We start from the raw sequence: 21,168 nt of genomic DNA, 5'->3' as shown, positions 1-21,168 counted from the left end.
CAAAGAGAGAGACATAGATTCATTCTGCTCCAAAGGGTAGAACCAGGAGCAATGGGTAGAGCTGTCAAAGAGGTTAGGCTTAATGTCAGAACAAACTCACTGACAGCGGGACCATCTCAAGATGGAATAGCTTCCTCCTGAGGAGGTAGGGAGCTCCCCATCACTGGCAGTATCCAAGCCAATTGGATGACCAAATGTTGGGTAGGTCATAGAGAGCCCCCCTTATTTTTTCTGGTGTGGGTTGGACTACATCTAGGTCACTCAGATTCTCTGAACGAGTCCCCCCCCCCAAGAGAGTGAAAGTCAGAGCGTTGCCAGGAGGAGCCAGTCAGGGAAAGGAAGTTATCTTTTCCGCCTTCAGACAGACAGGGCAGCATCCCTCCTGAAAGTGAGCCTGTGCTAGAGGAGGGAGAAAGGGCAGTCTGTCCTGTGAGGGGTCAGGCGCTACCAAGGGCCCAATGCTATATGAATGAGAGAAGGATGCCTGGCTATAAATGGACGTTTAAAGCCTTGCTCTGAAACACTACTTCATAGTTTTGTGATTTAAAAAAAAAAATTTCCTGGGGATAATCAATTATCCTCACTTGGTATGTTTATGGTCTATGAAAGACAAAAAATGCATAATGACTCAGTGAGTTTTATCATGGCTGCTAGGTTAATTTTTTGTTAATTGCCTAGCCGGGAAAATTAAACGGACCACGAATGCTCTCTCGTGATTTGAAGGATCTAAGCAACGACTGTGTTAAGCAGAGGGGTGGGAAAAGGATAACAGAGCCTCTCTTCTGTTTCCGTGAAAGACATTTATCCAAAGGTTACGACGTCCAAGGCGGAGGGAGCGGCCAAGGGGCTCTGAGGTTAGACAAAGTCAAGGGAGAGACGGGTGAGAAAAAGAAAGCAGGAACGTGGGGCACTGCTCAGGCACATTGTGGAGGAGGAGAGATGCTTCTCAGACCGTCTAGGAGTGGATGGTAAACGATTTTTATTATCTCCAGGACAAATACCCTGCTGGGTTAGTGTGTTAGAGCACATTGTTAATGAGATTAAAGCCACAGTTTTTAAGATCTGAAAGGGAATGTAGTGAGATTCCCCAGAAATAGTGTTTCATCTGCAGTCAGAGACCTGGGTTCAAATCCCAGTTCTACCATTCTTAGAAGTATGGCCTTGGGCCAATTACCTCACTTACGTTTCTTCTTCTGGAAAGTGAGGGGACAGAACAAAATGACTGATGACCTTTGAGGAAACTTTTAGCTCTAAATGCATGACCATGATCTAGTCATTTTATTGATCAGGAAGCACGGGCCCTACAAGGTAGATATGTCTAAGGTAACAGCTCTAATTGTATGTAGTTAAACTGCTGGCTAGCACCCAAGGTTCCTGACTCTGGGTCCTACTGTCTTGGCATAATCACAGGCTACCAGTGACCTTGGATGCTGTTCCCTATCCCTAACTTTTATCTTACAGTTGGTTGCAAGGAGAACCTCATGAGAGAATCTGGATGATTTAGCCCTAAACTTTCTCCATCTGCTGGAAAAACTACTGAGAGCCCGGAGCCTTTTGAGTGTGAGGCCCTCAGGGCTGTGCATGAACATCCGTGACCTGATATGCTGCACATCAGAGGAGCCGAGTGCTTATTGATCCACTGAATTAAACTGAATTCGCGCCATCCTTCTTTAGGAGGGATCATACACCGACCTCAGGCCGTCTCACGGGTCCCTGCACAAGAATGCGCCGTCAAGTCACGTCAGAAGCAGGGATTGAACACAAACCAGCACGGTGCCCCCTCCGGCCTCTGCTTGGACACAGAGCTCTGGTGCAGAGGGAGCCTCGGTCTCCTCCACTCTGGGACAATTGTCAGCGTGACTTCCCTCTTCTTTCCACGAAGCCCAAATCGTGGCCATGTCTGCCCACTGCTCCCACTCTGCTCTGTGGTCCAGCGACATACGGCTGAGCCCTTCTCACATAGCTGCCTCACCGACGCCTGTGATTTCTCCCCACATCTTGGCTTTTCTAGGCTGAACCCCCCTAGTTCCTTCCGTCGGCCTCAGGAGAATGGAAGTGACTTGCCCTCTAATTCTTCAGGTCTCGATTTCCTCATCTGTAGAAAACAGACCTCACGGATCTCTCCAATGATTAGACGCTAATTAGAGGGAGCCCCTCTGGAGTGGGAGAGGCTTGGAGCCAGCGACTTCCAGGATGGAACACAGAGAAGGTACTGAACTTTGAGGCGTGAGGACACTCACCAGCTGAAGGTCCCCGGTCAAGCCACGTGGCCTCAGAGACTGCTTCTTCTTCAGTAAAATAGGGGGGTTGTGCCCAACATCCTCTAGGGTGTCTTCTAGCTCTAAATCCATGAGCCTCTGATTCTAAGCCAATGACACTCAACAGGAAAGGGCAGGGTGGGACAGTGGCTACAGCTTTGAACTTGGAGTCAAGAAGACCTGGGTTTGAATCCTGCCTCTTTGGGCCTCAGTTTCCACAGGGCTAAAATGAGTGCTGGCTGACCTTCATCCATTGTCCTGGCGCATACAGTCTGCCTGAGCTTTTCAGCACATTTCTATGCAGGTAAAAAGGCAGGAGGGGCCTTCTAGAAAATTCAATAAAACTCACCCACGAGGGGGTGGGGGGAGCTGCTTCCCCTCCCAAACACACATGCTTTCACACACAAAACTCACACAAGAAACTTTTCAATGGACCTCTAAAAGCCTTACGCCCAACCCCGCTGTTCCAAATTAAAGGGGTCTCGATTGGACTAGTGACCTCCAGCCGCTAGGGAGGGAGGGCAACAGAATGGATGTGGACAAGGGAAATGGAGGTGAGGAGCGGTTACTTAGCAACCTCAGCAGGAGGGGCCTTGGTCAAACCCAACATGGGTAGAAAGACTTTGGCAGAAAACTACCCAGCTGGCGAGGTATTCAGGGGCAGGGAGCAAAGTCCTGAATAGAAAGGACCTCGAGTCACGCTGTTCTGAACAGGTAAGAGCCAACCTGTCCTTCTGGTGACAGAAAGGGCGCTTCAGCAGGGGGAGGGAGGGGGCACACACACACACACACTCTCACACACTCACACACACACACTCACACTCACACACACTCATACTCACACTCACACACACTCATACTCACACACACTCACACACACTCACACTCACACACACACTCACACACACACACACACACACTCACTCACACTCACACTCACATGATCTGTGTTCCCCAAGGATCTTTGTATAGAAAACAAAGTCAAAGCTTAAGAACCAAATGAACTTCTCAGATGATTGTTTTCCTTCAGCCATTAAACAAAGGTAAACACCCCCCATCTGTCATTTTGTGGCTTATGTAGCAGCCTTTCCCTCCAAATGACTCTGTGAGAGTCTAACCACAATTATTCCCATTTTACAGATGAGAAAGCAACTTGCCGAGTGTCACATGACCAGTAAGGTTTGGAGATGGGATTTGAACTTGGGTCTTCTGACTGACAAGTCAGTGCTCTTGGGTTAGAGACAGTGTTAAAACCCATAGGATGGGGCAGCTAGGTGGCGCAGTGCATAGAGCACCAGCCCTGGAGTCAGGAGGACCTGAGTTCAAATCTGGCCTCAGACACTTAACACTTACTAGCTGTGTGACCCTGGGCAAGTCACTTAACCCCAAATGCCTCACAAAACCAAAAACAAACCCATAGGATGCTTGGCTCATGTCATATTTATTGGATGTGTTGGTCTGGGTTTTTTAGTTTGTCAGGGGCTTTTAAAAAAAAATCTATCAAAAGATAACTTCCTACAAGATAATTTAAAATGATGCGATTCAATGCTGTTAGACCAGTGGAGAAATAGGCAGATGGAGAGGTGCATAAAGCATTGGCACCAGAGTCAGGAAGACCTCAGCTCCAATACAGCCTCAGACATGGATTAGCTGTGTGACCCTGGGCAAGTCACTTAACCTCTGCTTCAGTTTTCTAATCCTTAAGTGTGGACAATAAGAGCACCTACCTCCCAAGTTGTTGTGGGGCAATGACAGATGGTGTCACGTATGAGGGACAGTAAGAAAGCCAGAATGACTGGAAGGAGAATAAGCATCAATGAGGCCATAAAGGAAAGTCAAGGTCCCCTTAGAACTTTAAATGCCAAACCAAGGAGTTTCTATTTAGAGTTTATCGAATAGAGACAGAGTGTGACACTGTCACACCTGGGCTTTAGGTAAATCACTCTAGTGATGGTGAGAGAATGGAGGCAGAGACTAACAAGGAGGCCAGGCAAGAGTCCAGGCAAGATGTGGTAAGGAGCTGGGGCAGTAATTGTGTGAGTGGAGAAAAGAAGACCCATGGAGTGAGGGGGAGAGAGAGAAGTAACAACAGACGGGCATACTCCAAAGGCTGATAAGCAGGATGAATAAAAAGAAAAATGGCAAGATGTTTAAGAACTAAAATACAATGAAAAAATGCAGAATGGGGAAGGGCAGCTGGTGGGGGCGGGGCACAGTGGATAGAGCACTGGCCCTGAATTCAGGAGGACCTGAGTTCAAATCTGGCCTCAGATACTTGACACTAGCTGTATGGCCCTGGGCAAGTCACTTAATCCTCATTGCCCCACAAAAAACAAAAACAAAAAAACCCCAAAAATGTAGAATTAGAAGAGTATGAACTACGCCCCGATGAGAGAGAGTCTGGCACATAGTAAGTGTGTAAAATGGTTGTGGTGATGGTGGTGGTTGTGATGGTTGTACTGGTGTGATGTTTAAAATCTAAATGTGTTGTCTAAAGAATCTAATGTGTGGCTGCCTTAAATGAGAAGCTTTAGCACCAGTCTTTGTGCATTAAGCATTTATTAAAGCATACCAGGTATTCACGTGGAGTTCAGAAAGTTAAGAAAAGGTCTATCAAGCCTAGAGTTCCAGCCGGGTCTGGTTCTTCCTCAAGTCCTCCGCCACGAGCTGGTTTCAATCATGAACTCCCTCAAACTGAGTGTGGAAGCTTTTTATAGGTCTGGAGCAGAGGCGGTCCTTACGCACTACTTCAATCTGATTGGTTAGTGTCATCCAAATCCATCGGTTCACTGGACTTGAAGGTAGTCTCCTGTTGAGTTCCAAGTCCTTAGCTTCTGAGAACAAAACCTCCTTAAGGGGCAGCCAGGTGTACTTACACTCTAGTTAACCTGAAGTAGGCTCATCAGCAGTCAATCACTCTCACTTCATTCAATCAGTTTAGATGAATGGGGGGGGGGTGGCTTTGAGTATCTGCCAAATCCCATTGTTTTCTCACACTGGTAATGGTTGTTACAGCTGTTGCTGTTGAGGCGGTGGTGGTAGTGGTGGTGGTGGTTGCGTTGGAATGGTTGGAATGGTAGTTATTGGATTGCCTGTTGTTGTTGTGCTTCTGGTGGTCATTGTACCGGTAGTGGTTGTTCTCTTGGTGGTAGTGCTGGCGGTGGTTGTTATAAGAGGAATTGTGCATGAGGACAGATGAAGAATAATGATGACAACTTGAAGGGAGTGATTGAAAAGGCAGGCCTTTTTACACCTATTTTTATTTATTTTTAAATTTATCATTATTTTCATCTATTCTCTAAAAAAACAGATCACCTGCTCCATAATGAAAACATGAAAACTCAACCATGCAAGGTTTAAACATGAGTCTCCCGCTTTGCTCTGTGATGGACTTCAAATGACCTACTCCAGTTTTACCAAAGACATTCTGTATTGACTCAGAAAGATTCACAGCAACTGGATGTGTCTATGAGAAGACAGCCATCTTTGTTTGACCTTGCTGTTTGACCCTGGGCAAGTCATTTCATTTCAGTCTGTCTCAGTTTCCTCACCTGTAAAATGGGGATAATAAAAGCACCTACCTCCCAGGATTGTTGTGAGAATCAAATTAGCTATTATATTAGATATTAAATATGATCATTCACAACAGCCTGTTTTAGCCAATGCCAGGACAACTTGCTAGAGCCCTTTACCCAAGAAATTACTTTGCATACATTCTAAATTTAATTATCTATCTACTTGTTGTTTCCCCTCCATAGAATGTAAGTTTCCCAAGGGCAGGGACTGTTTGATTTTTGTCTTTGTATCCCCAGGGGCTATGACAAGGTCTAGCATTGAACTGACCTATGAAACCTGTCCACTGGGGTTGGGGGGGACTCAGAGGGTCTAGATAACTCTGAACATATTTCCACAAAAAGGAAATTTGAGACGATGGTGGTCAACAACGACTGTCTCCCTTAGTGAGGTCAGTGATTCATTTTCAATGCATACTATTTTAACAAGCTCATTAAAAGGTACATTAAACAAAAAGGAAAAAAAATAGCTTTTGAAACCTGAGAAGTTCCAAATCTTCACTGCCCAGATTCAAGTCTAAACTGGTTTCCCAGGGATTTTGGAGTGAGGCACAATGGGTTCAATTGAAACATCAGAGTGGTCTGATTAAAGTGTGAGACTGTAGAAAGAATTAGGTGAATGAGAAGAAACTAGTGAGCTAAGGCAGGGGCAGAGCCACAGAGTGTCTAGCGCACAGTAGGCTCCGTAGAAAGGCTTATTTGCTTCCCCCTCAAGCTCTGCCTTGGCATTTGGCTCCAGCCTACTCTTCTAGGCTGATTTGACACCACTCCCCTTCACACATCACCTCATTCCTAGACTTTGTACAGGCATGTCTAGAATGCTCCACACCTAGAATGCTTTCTCTCTTCCCCTCAGAGTCTTTGGATCCCTGGCTTCATTCACAGCTCAACTGTTAAGCCATCTCCTTCCAGAAGCCTGGTCTCCCAAATTTTCTTAGTGCCCTCTGCCCTCATTAAATTCTCCTCTATTTTCTTAATGTATTGCATCCTTCCCTCTTCTTCCCACTCTCAAGTAGAATGTAAGATTCTAGAGGGCAGGGTGATGTATCTTCAAATCTCCAGTGCTTTCCATAAAGCCAGCACTTAACATATTCTTGTCTCATTGAATGGGACTCTTGGACTTAGTGAAGAAACAGAACTTTGTGTTCTGGGAAGTAACTTCTTCCAAGTCCTCATGTGAGAGAGCCAGCAAATTTGCTTTGGAAAGAGGACGTGTTGATAAATCTTCCCCGCCATGTTTTCTGTCGATTGATGCCATAAAATATATTTTACTTAGAATTAGGATTGTCTGAAGCTCAGTGGATTTAATTATTTGTAATTACCCTGTTGTTGTCGGACTGTAGCTGTTTTATGACAGTGGTATCTACTATGTGGGTTAGGTCCCACTGTATATCTTTTCAAATACAGAATTAATGTACTATTGATGAAACCATTACCAGAACCAAATGAAAGTCTGGGCTGATGGATTGGTCCTCGGGGAGCTGTCAGACATGAAAGGAGTAATTAGTATTCATTACTCCATACTCCACAACATTCCAATTATTCATGAACTTTAACTTTTGGACTGTGCCTATATCTATCTTTCCCGACTTGTGTTATTAGGAAGAAAAAACAAATGTCAGCTATCGAAAAAACAACCACCAGTAACCGAAACTGAAAAAGGAGCAAAACAAGGGAAAACAAAACTCCATCCAGCCACAGCTCCACTGAAGGTTATGACTTTGGAGGGGAGCAAAGCACCAGCTGTAAGTCCCTGAGTGGAAGAGACCAAGAATAACAGTTGTCCGTTGGGGGTATTAGATTTACAACCCCACAAGAGAAGTGGACAGGCAACCTAACACTCAGATAAGGTCTGAGAGAAGCAGTGTGTGTAAGCAATCACATAAGTCTTTATTAAATATCTACTGTGTGCTAGGCACTTGATACCATGACAGAAGAGGAATGACCAAGTTTACACTTGATTGGGGGAGACAACATGTACAGGGTGGACTGTTTATTCACTTGCTTTTCCTCCCTGATGGTCACCAAATACATCTTTCTATCTCTGACCTATGTGCCTCTGTACATGTCTTATTCAGTGCCTAGAGTGCTGGATTCAAAGTAGGAGACTCTGAGTTCAAATCTCACCTCTGTCATTTAATACCTATATGAACTTGAGCAAATAATTTCCCTTCTCTGAATCTCAGATTTGTCATCTTTAAAATGAGGATCTTGCACTATATATTCCACCATTTGGGCTATCTCCCCAGTTAGACACTCATAGATTTACATGTTGGATTCTCAGGGGTATAACTAATCTCAAGCTTTAATATACCTATAAGTCCATATGCCTACAACTCTTGCTCATGGGTCCCGTTGGTGAGCTTATCTTTAATGATTAGTCAGGAGACACAATTAGTACAAAACAAAGGTATTTGCTTTTTCAGCTCCCCATTATTTGTTGCCCTTTTTTGGGGGGGCAGTGGGGGTTAAGTGACTTGCCTAGGGTCACACAGCTAGTGAGTGTCAAGTGTCTGAGTCTGGATTTGAACTCAGGTCCTCCTGAATCCAGGGCTTTATCCACTGCACCACCTGGCTGCCCCATTTGTTGCCTTTCTTGATTAGAATGTAAGCCCGTTGAGGTCAGGAACTGTCTTTTTTTTTGCTTGTATTTGAATTCCCAGTACTTTCCATAGTACCTGGAACATAGTCAACCCTTAATGCTTGATCTCTCTACGTATTTGGTAAAGTAACATAGCCAGAACCGCAGCTATCAAACAAGCCGAGGGCACACTCTTCTACAAATACACGCAGAGTCTGGGGGAAGACTGGCACAAACTTGGACTCATACGGGCCGCCCCATGTCTTTTTTCATGTTGTTCTCATGCTGCTGCCCTCTGTTGGTCTTTATAAAGATCCTAGAACAAGCTCAGGTCTGCCCCAATTACCCATCTCCCTGAGAGCTTCCCTCTGGCCCAAAGCCAAAGAAAACAGAGAAAAGAGGAGAATTTGATGTCACTCTCCTACAGTCCCAATATTGAGGTGGAAATCAAAGAGCATGAACTAAGGAATGAGTGGATGCTAGTGGAATGGGTCTGTCAGAGCCTCCCCTAATAAGCATCTCCTTCTCGGGCACTGTGTGTTATAACAATATATTCTTAATACATCAGCAGTAGTTGCAATTCTGTTTACTTTATGCTAAGGGTTGCGGGATTTGTTAAATGGCTTATTAAGCTATTCTAAATTTATGTTTGAGTGCATGCTGGTTTATTAAACAATTATAACTTGTCAGTCACTGCAAACAGATTGACTTTATGCATCCTACCTTTCACAATAAATAATTTACTAATCAGGTGCAGGATTCTTAAAGCAGAAGTAGTTACACTTGTTTAAACCAACTAATGGGGCTGTGCTTAAGTAAGTCTATTTCCACTGATGTTGTCTGGAAACTAAAGACCTCAAAGGAAACAGATACCGAGGGTAGGGAGTGGGGTGTCTCCAAATATACCTAGATGAGAGAAAAGGAGGGAGGGAGGAGAAAACAAGGGGAAATGTGGGAAAGGGGTTTAACAATAAGCCCTGTCTCCTATATGTTTCAAGTAATTCTGATTCTCTGGATGCAAAAGGAGAGGGAGATAAATGGGGGAAAGTGAATACAAGAGTTGGAGTCAAAAGACCAGAGTTCAAATCTTGCAGTTGTCTCCTGTGTGATCTTGGGTGAGTCATTGCACTTACAAAGTCTGTGGGACTTTGGGCCAATTACTTCATGCCTCTGAGCCTTAGTTGTCTCCTCTATAAAATGGGAGATTTGGACTGGATGACCCTGAAGTTCCCCTGCCTCTAAACCTATGGTCTCTCTTGTCCCCAGAAGGCTAGAGAAACCCTTAGGTCCATTCCAGATCCACATTTGTGATTTCTGGGAAATGAGACCTGGAACTTCCATCCCCATTGGTCCTCTGGGAAGAATGCTCTGGGGAACGCTTGCTGCTCAGGTGAGCCCTTAGGTCTGAGAGCAGAATGGCCTCATGGGAAACCACACCCTCCCACTTGAGGGCCTCCCATCATTCTGATTCCTTACATACGGCTATCTAGGCATCTGATGAGCTATTTTCTCACTTCTCAGTCTGAATTCTGGCGAAATGTTCTAGAATCTCCCCCTAAAATATCTTTTCAAAAAGGACTTGACTTCCTACATTTTCCCCTCTTCCAGCATTTCAAATGCAGAGGAACAGCTTGAAGCTGTTTTGGTCTCTGGGCCAATCATGGCTTTGGTGGTTGTTGGTGTCATGAGATTGGAATCTCAGCATAAAACCCAAGTGGTTTTATGTCCAGACCTGGACAACTTGACACAAATCTAGAATATTTGAAGAATACAAGGATACTCACTTCCCTCGCTTAATTGTGTTCCTCCCCAACAGTGGATCGAGGACGGGATCAATTGTTTCATCCAGGTTTTCAATGAGCATGACTTCTCCGAAAGCCAAAGCATTCTCAATGGCATTCAAAAACCTGCATGTGAAGAAAGAGTTGACTGGGAAGACTCATACTTGAAAATAAATGAAAAACTTGATCTACAATCCATCCTGTACTAAATGAGGGCGCGTTTAGAATGGAACAACATCTATAACAAGGTGAGAAAAGGTTGGACTTTGATGTGAAGAGGCCTTGCTATGGGTATAGGCGTACTCAGACAGACTGTCATTGTTCCAAAGGCTGGCACTTACCATGGCCAAAGTCAGCCCCTTCACCCTTGCAGGTAAGGACATCTCTGCCGGCTAATTAAATTGGTGAATAGATGACATCACAGGTCCATGAAAGTATTGAAAAAACATATCTTACTGAACTTTGTGGAATATATATATGTATATGTATATGTATATCCAATGGATATCATAAAGCTACTAGCCGTATGTGTGTACATTTCTATATATACACACACTTCCCTACGTATATATTCCTACATACATGCACACATATACACATACACAGACACAGAGTTTCCAGAGCTCTGTGCGGACAACAGGGTCGCACAGTCAATGCATGTCAGAAGCAGGTCTTGAACCCAGGGCCTACTTTCTGTCCACATTACTACACAAAGCTGCTGTTGGTTCTAACAAACACTGAGCCTCTAAAAGCAGGGAGGAGACCTCTCAATGGCACAGACACAAGCAGCATGGGTTTCGTGTTCACATACCCTTTCTGGCCCAGACGGAGGATTCTAAGGTCAGCCCCATATTTATTCTTGATCCATTTAATGCCCTGCTGCTGTGGATCAATCATCAGGGGCCAGCGTTCGGCATGAGTGAGGATGGTGGCATTTTCAGTGGACATTCGATCACTAGGCAGCCCCTCGTTGTTCCAGGCAGCCACAGTGGCATCATCAGTCAACATGGTGATCAAATCCAGGCCTGCTGTTATGGGGATGGGAACCTTGAAAACAAGAGTCACGTGTAATGAGTTGTAAAGGTTATAGCATTAGAACGCAAGGCATACTGCTGCAACAAGGCACAAAACCCAAAGAAGAGAGCGTTACAGGAGAAGAAGGAAAGTCTGTTCATCCTATGGACCACTGAGCAAGTGGAGTTGAAACTAGGGTGAGGTGATCAGACCTTTGCCTGAGGGCATAATATTATGGGGCATAACCAGGACCTGCATTCTTTCAGTAGTGTGAAAACAACAGAGCTTAGCACTTTGGGAGCAAGAGAGGTCCTTTGAAGTTGGAAGTTATCAGATGCTTGGCTGGCTTGAGCCTCTCTCTGTCCCCATATCCTTCTCTCCATTCTGCCTTACTGTGCAGCAGTCTTGTTGTATGCAGGGTCTCCACATCCCACTCTCCCCACCCCTGATTCTCTGCCCAGGCCAAGGGGTGATACTGGCTTCAAGTTCAAAACTTCCAAAATGTGGCTCCAAAGTAGCCAGAAGAACTTTCAGCAACAAGTACAGTGTAAATCCAATGAGCTGTTAGGCCAGGCCTTTGTCAGCAATTGCCACAACCTGATGTGACCTGGGATAACAGCTCCTACTACTGTGGTAATGGATCGTCTGCATCATCTGCATCATCACCACCATCACCACCACCATCACCACCACCATCACCACCATCACCACCACCACCACCATCACCACCACCACCACCACCACCATCACCATCACCATCACCACCACCACCACCATCACCACCACTACCACCATTATCACCATCATCACCATCACCATCACCACCACCATCACCATCACCACCACCATCACCACCACTACCACCATTATCACCATCATCACTACCACCACCACCACTACCACCATTATCACCATCATCATCACCACCACCACCATCACCATTACCACCACCATCATCACCACCACCACCATTACCACCACCATTACCACCACCATTACCACCACCATTACCACCACCATTACCACCACCACCACCACCACCATCAGCACCACCATCACCATCATCATCATCACCACCAACACCATCACCATCACCACCACCACCATCACCATCACCACCATGACCATGCATTGTTTGAATTCATGACAGGCCTAGATTCAGGGAAGGAAGAGACCTCAGAGGCCATCTAGTCCAACCCATCTCATTTGACAAATGAGGAAACTGAAGTCAGGAAAACTCATGTTCCTAAGTTTCAATCTGGCCCTCTGACACTTACTAGTGGTGTAGGCAAGTCACTAGACCCTATTTGCCTCAGTTTACTCATCTATAAAGTGAAAGGGCTGGATTTCATTATCTCTAAGGTTGCAGTGGATAGAGCACCGGCCCTGGAGTCAGGAGTACCTGAGTTCAAATCCGGCCTCAGACCCTTGACACTTACTAGCTGTGTGACCCTGGGCAAGTCACTTAACCCCAAATGCCTCACTAAAAAAAAAATTATTTTGTTAAATATTTCCTAATTAAATTTAAAAAATTAACACTCACTTTTAAAAATGTTGAGTTCCTGTCTCCCTTCCTTCCACCCCTGCAATACCCCTTGAGAAGACAAGCAACATGATATTGATTAGATGTGAATTCAGGCAAAATTTGACATTTTGACCTTTGTTTCCTCAAATGTAAACTGGGAATGATAGTGCTGACCTCTCAGGGTTTTTGAGAGCAAAGCACTTTATCAATGTTCTCACTGATTTGATTTAATGATATTACCTCTACTTCTTCTGAAATTTCCTCCATGTATTACTTTTGCCCTCCTGAAACCTTAGATCTTAGTGCAAGAAAACATGCTGGGTGTTGCTCTCAATCACCATTTAGTACAAATGCTTAAGGGCCTTGGAAATCCTCTGCCTGGTTTAGATAACATCCTTTTGTTGGAGTTGGAGCTTCCACTCAAATTGCCTAACTCTGACATCAACAGGGAAGATACCAGACTTACCTTCTGTGACTTCAGGAAGGGAATCCACTTGCACTCGACCAGCTCTTGTCGGTAACACTTCGTAAAATACCCGACATAAGACACAAAAGCTGCTGTCAGGAGGACATCTCCGCAGAGTGTGGTCTCCTGGGCCTCAAAAGAGGTTATGGACTGACCCCAGCGGATCTTCTCAGACTGAGAGAGAAGTTCAGAGTTATAATGGAGAGACGGGATGGAAGGCAATCAGATTCTGAACCTGAATTCCCCCCCCCCCCCCCGGCCCCTTCTCTGCCCTAAGACCTGCTTCTTTGGCTGCTGCTGACTTTGGGGGGGGGGACACCAACCAGTCAACCATTTGTAACACTTCTGCCCCTTCTTTCTCTGAAAAGTGGTATTTATTCCTTTTTATCAACTCTCTTCTCCTGTGCTTTCCAAGGCCAAAATGTCCATTTCCTTTCATTTCCCATCACTCCCTCTCAACAGCTTTCAGTTCACGAAGGGACCCAGGGCTCCGACCGAGACTGCAGGCAAGAAGTCCCGGCCTCCCCTTCAGCAGGGCTACTGTGTTGTGTGGGGTAAATGGTTATGTCATTCATGAGGAGGAAAATGAGGACGTATGTGATACAGTGGCAAGCATGTTGGTTTTAGAGTCTGAGGACCCGAGTTCAAATTCTGGCTCTGACATTAACAAGGGCTGTAGGGTTCCATTTCATCATCTGCATGATGAGTTGGCCCTTGGCTTCCTAGGGCCCTTTCCAGATTTGAAGCTTGTTTTAGGCAACAAGCAAGAGAAACATGGAGTCTACATCAAGAGGGTGAATATGAGCTATCACTGGGAGCTGGTGAAATGGAACCTATATCTAAAATATCTCTCTAGATGGGCATAACTTACTCAAAAGAAGAAGTATAGGTAATGGTTGGGAGTGGGGAATGACACTGCATATTAAGAAGGCATAGTGGGGGCAGCTAGGTGGCGCAGTGGATAGAGCACCTGCCCTGGATTCAAAGCCTGGACCTGAGTTCAAATCCGGCCTCAGACAATTGATACTTACTAGCTGTGTGACCCTGGGCGAGTCACTTAACCCTCATTGCCCCACCAAAAAGAGAGAGAGAGAGAGAGAAAGAGAGAGAGAGAGAGAGAGAGAGAGAGAGAGAGAGAGAGCGAGCGAAAGAAGGGATACTTATGGGAGAGAAGCTAGGAATGAGAGTGGGGGGCATTTGGATGAAGGTCAAAGGAGGGAGAAACCAAAATGATTTTGTTGTTGGAATACCCCCAGATGCTATGGTGCCCCAGGGGTCTGTACTGGGCCCTTTGCTGTTTAGTAATTTTATCAGTGACTTGAATAAAATGATACTACAGTGATTAAATCTGAAGAGGACAAAAAACTGGGAGGAAGCGCTGACCCTGCGGATGACAGGAAGTCAGATCCCAAAGTATCTCACCACACAAGAACAGTGGGATAAATGTAATACAATGAAATTTAATCTAAAGTCTTACATTTGGATACAAAAATAAGTCAACTTTGAGGTGTTAAGTAGGGGAGACACAGCTCAATGGAATTATTCTTCTGAAAAAGTTTTGGAGGATTTGATGGAATTCAGGCTCAGGCTGAGTCAGCTATGAGGTGGCAGTGAGATACTAGGCTGAAGTTAGAGGGGCAAAGCTTCCCGGAATAAGGGGGTGATTTTCCTGCTGTCCTCTGCCCTGGATACACCTCACCTGGAGAGCTGTATTCAGTTCTGGGCACCACAGTTTGGGAAGGACACTTATAAACCAGAGATTGTCCAAAGGGGCCCAACTGGGCTTTGAGTCATGCCTGTGAGGATTAGTTAAAGCAATTGGGCATCATTAACCTGGAGAAGAGAAGGCTTAGGGGAACATGGTAGTTACCTTCAAATATCTGAAGGGCTGTCTTGTGGAAGAGGAAGCAGATTTGTTTAATTTGGCCCCGGGGGCAGAACAAGGAGCAGTGAGTGGAAGTTACAAAGAAGTAAACTGAGGCCCAGGGCCAGGGGGAAAAAGTACTAACAATAAGAACTGTCCCAAAGTGTGAGTTCCCCCTCCTTAAAGGTCTTTGACCAGAGGCTGGACAATCCCTTGTTAATCACTTGGGGATTCCTTTCATCTATAGGTCAGACTATCAGAGCCCTACAGCTCCTCAAATTCTGGGCTTCTTTGACATTATGAAATATGATCCATGACTCCATACTCTATCCAGCTCCAGAGAAGCAGCTTTGTGGTCTAGGGGCTACCGTAGAGCCTAGGCTTGGAGCCAGGAGGACCTGACATTCACCAGATGCTGTTCTTCTCTCAGCCTTAATGTTCTTATCTCTAAAATGGGGACGAGAATACTTGTACATAGGGTTGTGGGAGGCTCAAATGAACCAATCTAGGCAAAAATCTTAACAGAACTAAATACAAATGCTAGTGACATTATTATTTCATTCTTTTTATCTTAATGTTCAACGGACTAATGTGACATTTTACATAGGTTTGTGTAAGTTAGTGAACTTCCCATTATACATATGGGTTACTATATATAGACATATATGTAATATATGTCTATATATTATATAATATGAATGTATATACTTATTAAACACATGTCATACAGACACTTCCTATTTATCCCTTATATAGCTGATAGCTGGTTTACTAGCTGTGTGACCCTGGGTGAGTCACTTAACTCCATTTGCTTCAAATTCCTCATCTATAAAATAAGCTGGAGAAGTAAATCACAAACCGTATCTTTGCCAAGAAAACCCCAAATGGGGTTGCAAAGAGTTGGACAAGACTCAACACATAACTAGTTTTGTACATATTTGTTTGCATGGTATTTTCACCATTAGATTGTAAGCTTCTTGAGGGTAGGGGCTGTCTGTCTTTTGTTTCTTTCTATACTTAGCACATTGTCTGGTACACAGTGGGTGCCTAATAAATGTTTATTGATTGATTGATAGGTACAGAAATGGTGCAGGATGAGTTGTTACTTCACTATGTTTTCAAATGAATGACTGAGAAATGATTGTACAAGTGCATCACCCCTAATAACAATGATGATGATAATAATAGGCAACATGGCATAGTTGAGTTAAAAAAAACCCCGGGCCTCTCAGAACAAGGAAATCCTGTGTTCAAGTCCTGCCTCTCTACCATATTGGCTAAGTGACCCTGGCCATGTCATCTCACCTCTTAGTGCCCCAGGTGACCCCCTAAGACTCTAAGTTGTAGAGAAGACACATGGTGATGGGCTAATAATAATGAGATTGGCCAATGATACCTGGATGGAGTAATCTGGTTTGTTGAACTTGGACCCAATCAATCATTTACTAAGCACTTACTATATGAACTGAGACCTAAGGACACATATATAGAAGTGAGATAATCTCTGTCCTCTGGGAGCTTCCATTCCACTAAAGCCTAAGGAAGGCCCGATTCTCTGGTGAGGTACTGGGATAGTTATTAAGAATGTGGCTGTTACCAAGTCATCTCTAGGCCTCACTTTACCCATGTGTAAAATGGGAGGCCTGGGCTTGACAGTCTTTAAACCATCGCCAGCTCTCATCCTCTCAAACTCCGTGAACTCACGGAGAATACCGGACAAGAACCTGGTCTTGTAAAACTGCCCAATCCCACATGAGTTTGGGCACATGCAGGGATACATCAGAATCAGGGTGTGGGGTGGGGGATATTTGAACGCGGGCTTTCTCCAGGGAGGCCCCTCCCTCTGCGGGCCCAAATTCACATATCATGTGACACTGAAGAATTTCAGGCGGTACAGAATTCATCAGCCCCTCTCTGAAGGGGCTGCCTAGAATGTAGCAGATAAGGAGACCGTTAATTTGCCAGCCGGGTCTCTCATTAGTCCTTTCTCCATCTCTGTTGTCTTTGGTTGGTAAATGGCAAATAATAAAGGGCACCCACCTCATTCTCGAAAACAGCTTTCACTCTGCAGATTTACTCAACACGGAATGATGGTCCATTTCCATCTCCGATAATTCTGCCATCCCACCCAAGCCACATAAATCACCAGTGACTCCAGCTAACAAGGGTTTAGGAGTTGCAACATGAAGTGCGATAAATTTCCAGACAGTTAAAAATCACTATAATTTTATTCTAATGCATTATAGATTGCCTGTAATGTCATCCTGGCCGGGGTGACCCATTTCTAATTCTGAACAGCTGTTCAGCTCGGGAGTTAGTTAATGATTAAATATAAATTGCCTGATTTATTAGTCTGAATGGCTAAGCTTCCAGGTCAATGCTATATAGACAAAATCATCAGTCTTGATGCTTTTCAGAAGTTAACTGTCTCCTGCTCTAGTCAGAAAGAATTTATCCTCAAAGGAAAAGGTTTGGCATTCTCAATCAATCCTTTTAAATACCTCTTCCACCTTAGCACACATGCCACCCCACCCTCTCCCATGAAAACCTCTATGGAAAGCCTTTGGAAGAGTTTGGATGGGCTGGGAGCCGGCTAGGGGCCTCATTTTCTCTCTGTAACACTGGGCAACAGGCACCAGTATTACGGGGGCACACCTTCCACCATGAGTCAAGTGAAAGGCATTTTCCTTCCCTCCAGGGAGCCAGGAATACAAGCCAAGAAGGCTCACTTGCTTGGTCCTCTGGGTCAGTTGTGGTCTCTCTGCTTGGAGACCTACTTCCGGAGAAAGTGGGCCTATCGTAGTAGGTGGTGAGTTTATCATTGACTCACCCTGAGAAAGGTAAGTGTGACAAGGCCCAGGGGAGCTCAAGGCCAGGTTTGGAAATGGCCTGGCCATTTTCAGGAAGGCCCAGAGCCTCCCTTGTGCAAAGGAGATGGACCAGGGAAGGCCCTGATCAGGCTGATGACAGAATGGTGGGGGAGGGGGGAGGGGGGAGCCGCTGATCCCATTAAGGACTTAGATTGATCACAAAATCAATACTTCTGTATTAGACCTAGTGGCTGTTCTGGCTTTATGGATAGGCTACCTCCTCTGACTGCAAATCCAGGACTCTGCCCACTGCACCACACTGTTGGGAAGTTTGTTGTTTTCCTCATGCCAAGTCTAAAAGTGCCCCTTCTAGTTCTGTCCACTGGCGTCAAGTGGAATAAAGCCTCTCCAATACTCAGAGACCATTTTCTTTCTCCTAAGTTTCTTTATCAAATCTAAGTATCCCTAATTCTTTGTAATCTTTTTTTTTTTAAGTGAGACAATTGGGGTTAAGTGACTTGCCTAGGGTCACACAGCTAATAAGTGTTAAGTGTCTGAGGCCGGATCTGAACTCAGGTCCCCCTGACTGCAGGGCCGGTGCTCTATCCATTGCGCCACCTAGCTGCCCCCTTTTTAATCTTTTTAATCAATCATCATATGGCATGGTCTCAAGGCCTTTCAGCTTATCAATGTCCCCCCCCCCTTAAAATTTGGGTAAATAGAAGTGAAAACAGCCCTCTGGACAGGTGGGACTCTGTGCCTCAGTAGGCCTAAGGGCTGCCCATCCCCCCTGCCCATCACATTATTCATCTCTGATCATCCTAGAATGTGAGACCAGAAGAACCCACATAGACCATCCTGAGTTATCCCAGCGCAGACGTCTTCAAAGAGCACAGCAAGCAAATTAATTTAAATGTTGTTATTAAAACCAAGTTCTTTGAGAGGAACAGGTATAATAATTTGAATAAATGTAGTATCCTCCAGGTAAATATAGTCCTATGGTTAATAGGCCCAATAGAAAAGCGTTTCCATCAAAGAAAAATCACATCCAAGTGGTCTGCCTCACGTTGGCGTGCTTAGCTGACTTGAGCAGTAACTGCCCATGGGAGAGAAACCCTGGCTGAATAGGTGCTTACGCCTTTTGATAGGACAGTTATCTTTAAAGAAAGCCAATAACTACAACTTCCTCGGTTTCTCCTCCCGTCTCAGGGAAAACACACTTTATTTTTATCTTTTTAAAATCATAATTTTGCAAAATGGAAAATTCCCTCAAGGTAACACCCCTGGCTGGCGGCCTTTATCTGTTTATAGGCCATGGATAACAGAGGCGGATAGCCTGGGATGCTCCCCTGACCTTGGGAATCATCTAGGCCCTCTGCTCATTAGCAGGAGACTGCCCGGGCTGCCAGAGACTGTCCCTGGCTGGATACTAATGTGCTCCATTACTTCAGGGAACTCTTCCCCTCAGGGGAACAAAGAAACAGAAACAGGCCTGAGGAGTTTGTGACCTAAGAGAAGGATGTGGGGGTCACTTTTGTCTTTTTCTTGTTCTTGTCAAAAGTATGAGTTACATGGGGGTGTGGAAGGAGAGGGTAACATGGACAAAGGAATGGAATCCCATGCTTTGGTCCCCATTTGGGATGGAAAAGTCAACTTGCCTCGAGCTCACCGACGAGCCTGTTGGCTAGTCCGATGGTCTTGTTGGTCTGGTTCACTTGGTCTTGACATCGCACCTTTTCTGCAACCGCCTTCTCGAAGGATGCCGTGAGTCGGCTGAGATTGTCACCCAACTCCTAAGGCATGGAGTCCAAATTTACTTTGGTCCCCACAGCTGGGCCACGTCCCAGGCCTCTTCAAGGCTCTTGGGCTGCGGCTCTCCCCTCGCCCCTCCAGGGCCTTCCCCTTTTAGATTCCCACCCAACTCTGCTCGTCTCATCCTGTACCTCCCCACTCCAGAACATGCAGGTAAGCCCTGCCCCCTTCTCCCACGAGGGAGCCTCCATTTTGTGGTAGCAGCCACACCAGCCTACTGGCTCTGCTCCTGACTTTGCAGACTTCCAAACCACCTGCTCCAGGCCAGGTACCTTCTACCTGCCTTTGAGAGCCCCGCGCTACCCCTTCAGCTTCCTTGGGTGTAATTGTGATGTAATATTGAACCTTGCAGGAGACCAGACTCCTAAGTATGGCCACAAGGGAAGGAGAGTATTCTAGACATGGGGCACTGCCCAGGCAAAGACATGGCAGGGAGAGAGAAAACTCTACAGAGAACTCACAGCAAGGGGGTCAGGTTTGTCCAATGTGCTCTGAGGAGGAGCCACTAAAAGGAGATGTTCACAGTCAACAAAACCAGACTAGACCTGGAAGTGCAAAGGTACAGGCCTAACCCCTAGCTCTACAGTTTCCAGTGGGGTAGCCTGGTCTCTCAGGCAGCACTCCACTGTGGCCCTGTCTGAAGAGGGGATGCTGGAGGGGTTGGGGAGCCCTCATCACTCTCCAGGGCCCTTCAAAGTCAGACTTTCCCTCCTCACGCCAGACTTACCACGAGCTTCCTCCGGATGGCTCCCAGCTTTTCTGTAGCTGCCTCCAGCTCTATGTTGGCTTCGGCAAGGGCCTGGCGCTTGGGCTGCACATCACAGTAGACCTGATAGATACCGGACCAACAGATCAAGCCTCTTGTACCTCAACTCCCCTCGGGCTCCCTCACCAGCCTGCTGGTAGCCCAATCTTCTTGTTGGTTTTGTTGTACATTCTCCCAGTGAGAACCCGGGAGTTCATGTTGATATAACTGGAAGGTCAGGGCTGCCCAACTCAGGAAGCCCTCGATGCATCCTAGGTTGTCTGGGGTGCTTTTTAAAAAGGGGTCATACTGTCTAAAGGCAGGGGAATGGATTAGATGAATTTCTAAAGTCCTGGGATTATACAAAGGATCATAGATTTTAGAGGTCCCTAGAGGCCCCTCCTCCCTTTCCAGATAAGGAAACAGTCCCAGAGGAGCAAAGCCCAGGGTATGTGGTGTGATAGGCATGATTATATTCTGAATATTTCCTACAGCATATTGTCAGTTAACCAGCCCGCATTTATTTAGCGTCAGGCATTGGGGATACAGGAGAGGGTGCCCTCGAGGATCCGAATCTTCTAAAGACATAATTAGTAGCAGACCAAATCCATACATGATGTATGAGGGGGAAGGACTAACAGCTGGGGGCCAGGCAAGGGGAGAGCCCTTTAGAAGGTGGTGCTTGAGCAGGCTCTAGAAGGAAACAGGGAATTCTAAGAGGCAGAGGTGAGGAGGCAGGG

The 21,168-nt window shown here is 45.6% G+C and overlaps 1 protein-coding gene across 1 annotated transcript in view; it reads right to left on the bottom strand.

The window, feature by feature from the left end:
- DNAH11 (dynein axonemal heavy chain 11) overlaps positions 1-21,168 on the bottom strand; it is a 292,856-nt gene that overhangs the window by 46,074 nt on the left and 225,614 nt on the right. Inside the window, exons 61-65 of the mRNA XM_043967174.1 lie at positions 20,411-20,512; positions 19,530-19,664; positions 13,198-13,371; positions 11,004-11,239; positions 10,196-10,318 (exon numbers count right to left, since the gene is read on the bottom strand). Coding sequence (XP_043823109.1) covers positions 10,196-10,318; positions 11,004-11,239; positions 13,198-13,371; positions 19,530-19,664; positions 20,411-20,512 — 770 coding nt within the window. The remainder of the gene's footprint in view (positions 1-10,195; positions 10,319-11,003; positions 11,240-13,197; positions 13,372-19,529; positions 19,665-20,410; positions 20,513-21,168) is intronic.

Source organism: Dromiciops gliroides, chromosome 5 (assembly GCF_019393635.1).
Source record: "Dromiciops gliroides isolate mDroGli1 chromosome 5, mDroGli1.pri, whole genome shotgun sequence".
NCBI classification, from domain to species: Eukaryota; Metazoa; Chordata; class Mammalia; order Microbiotheria; family Microbiotheriidae; genus Dromiciops; species Dromiciops gliroides.
The sequence above is the reverse complement of the archived record's forward strand: the minus strand, read 5'-3'. Positions and strand labels throughout refer to the sequence as shown.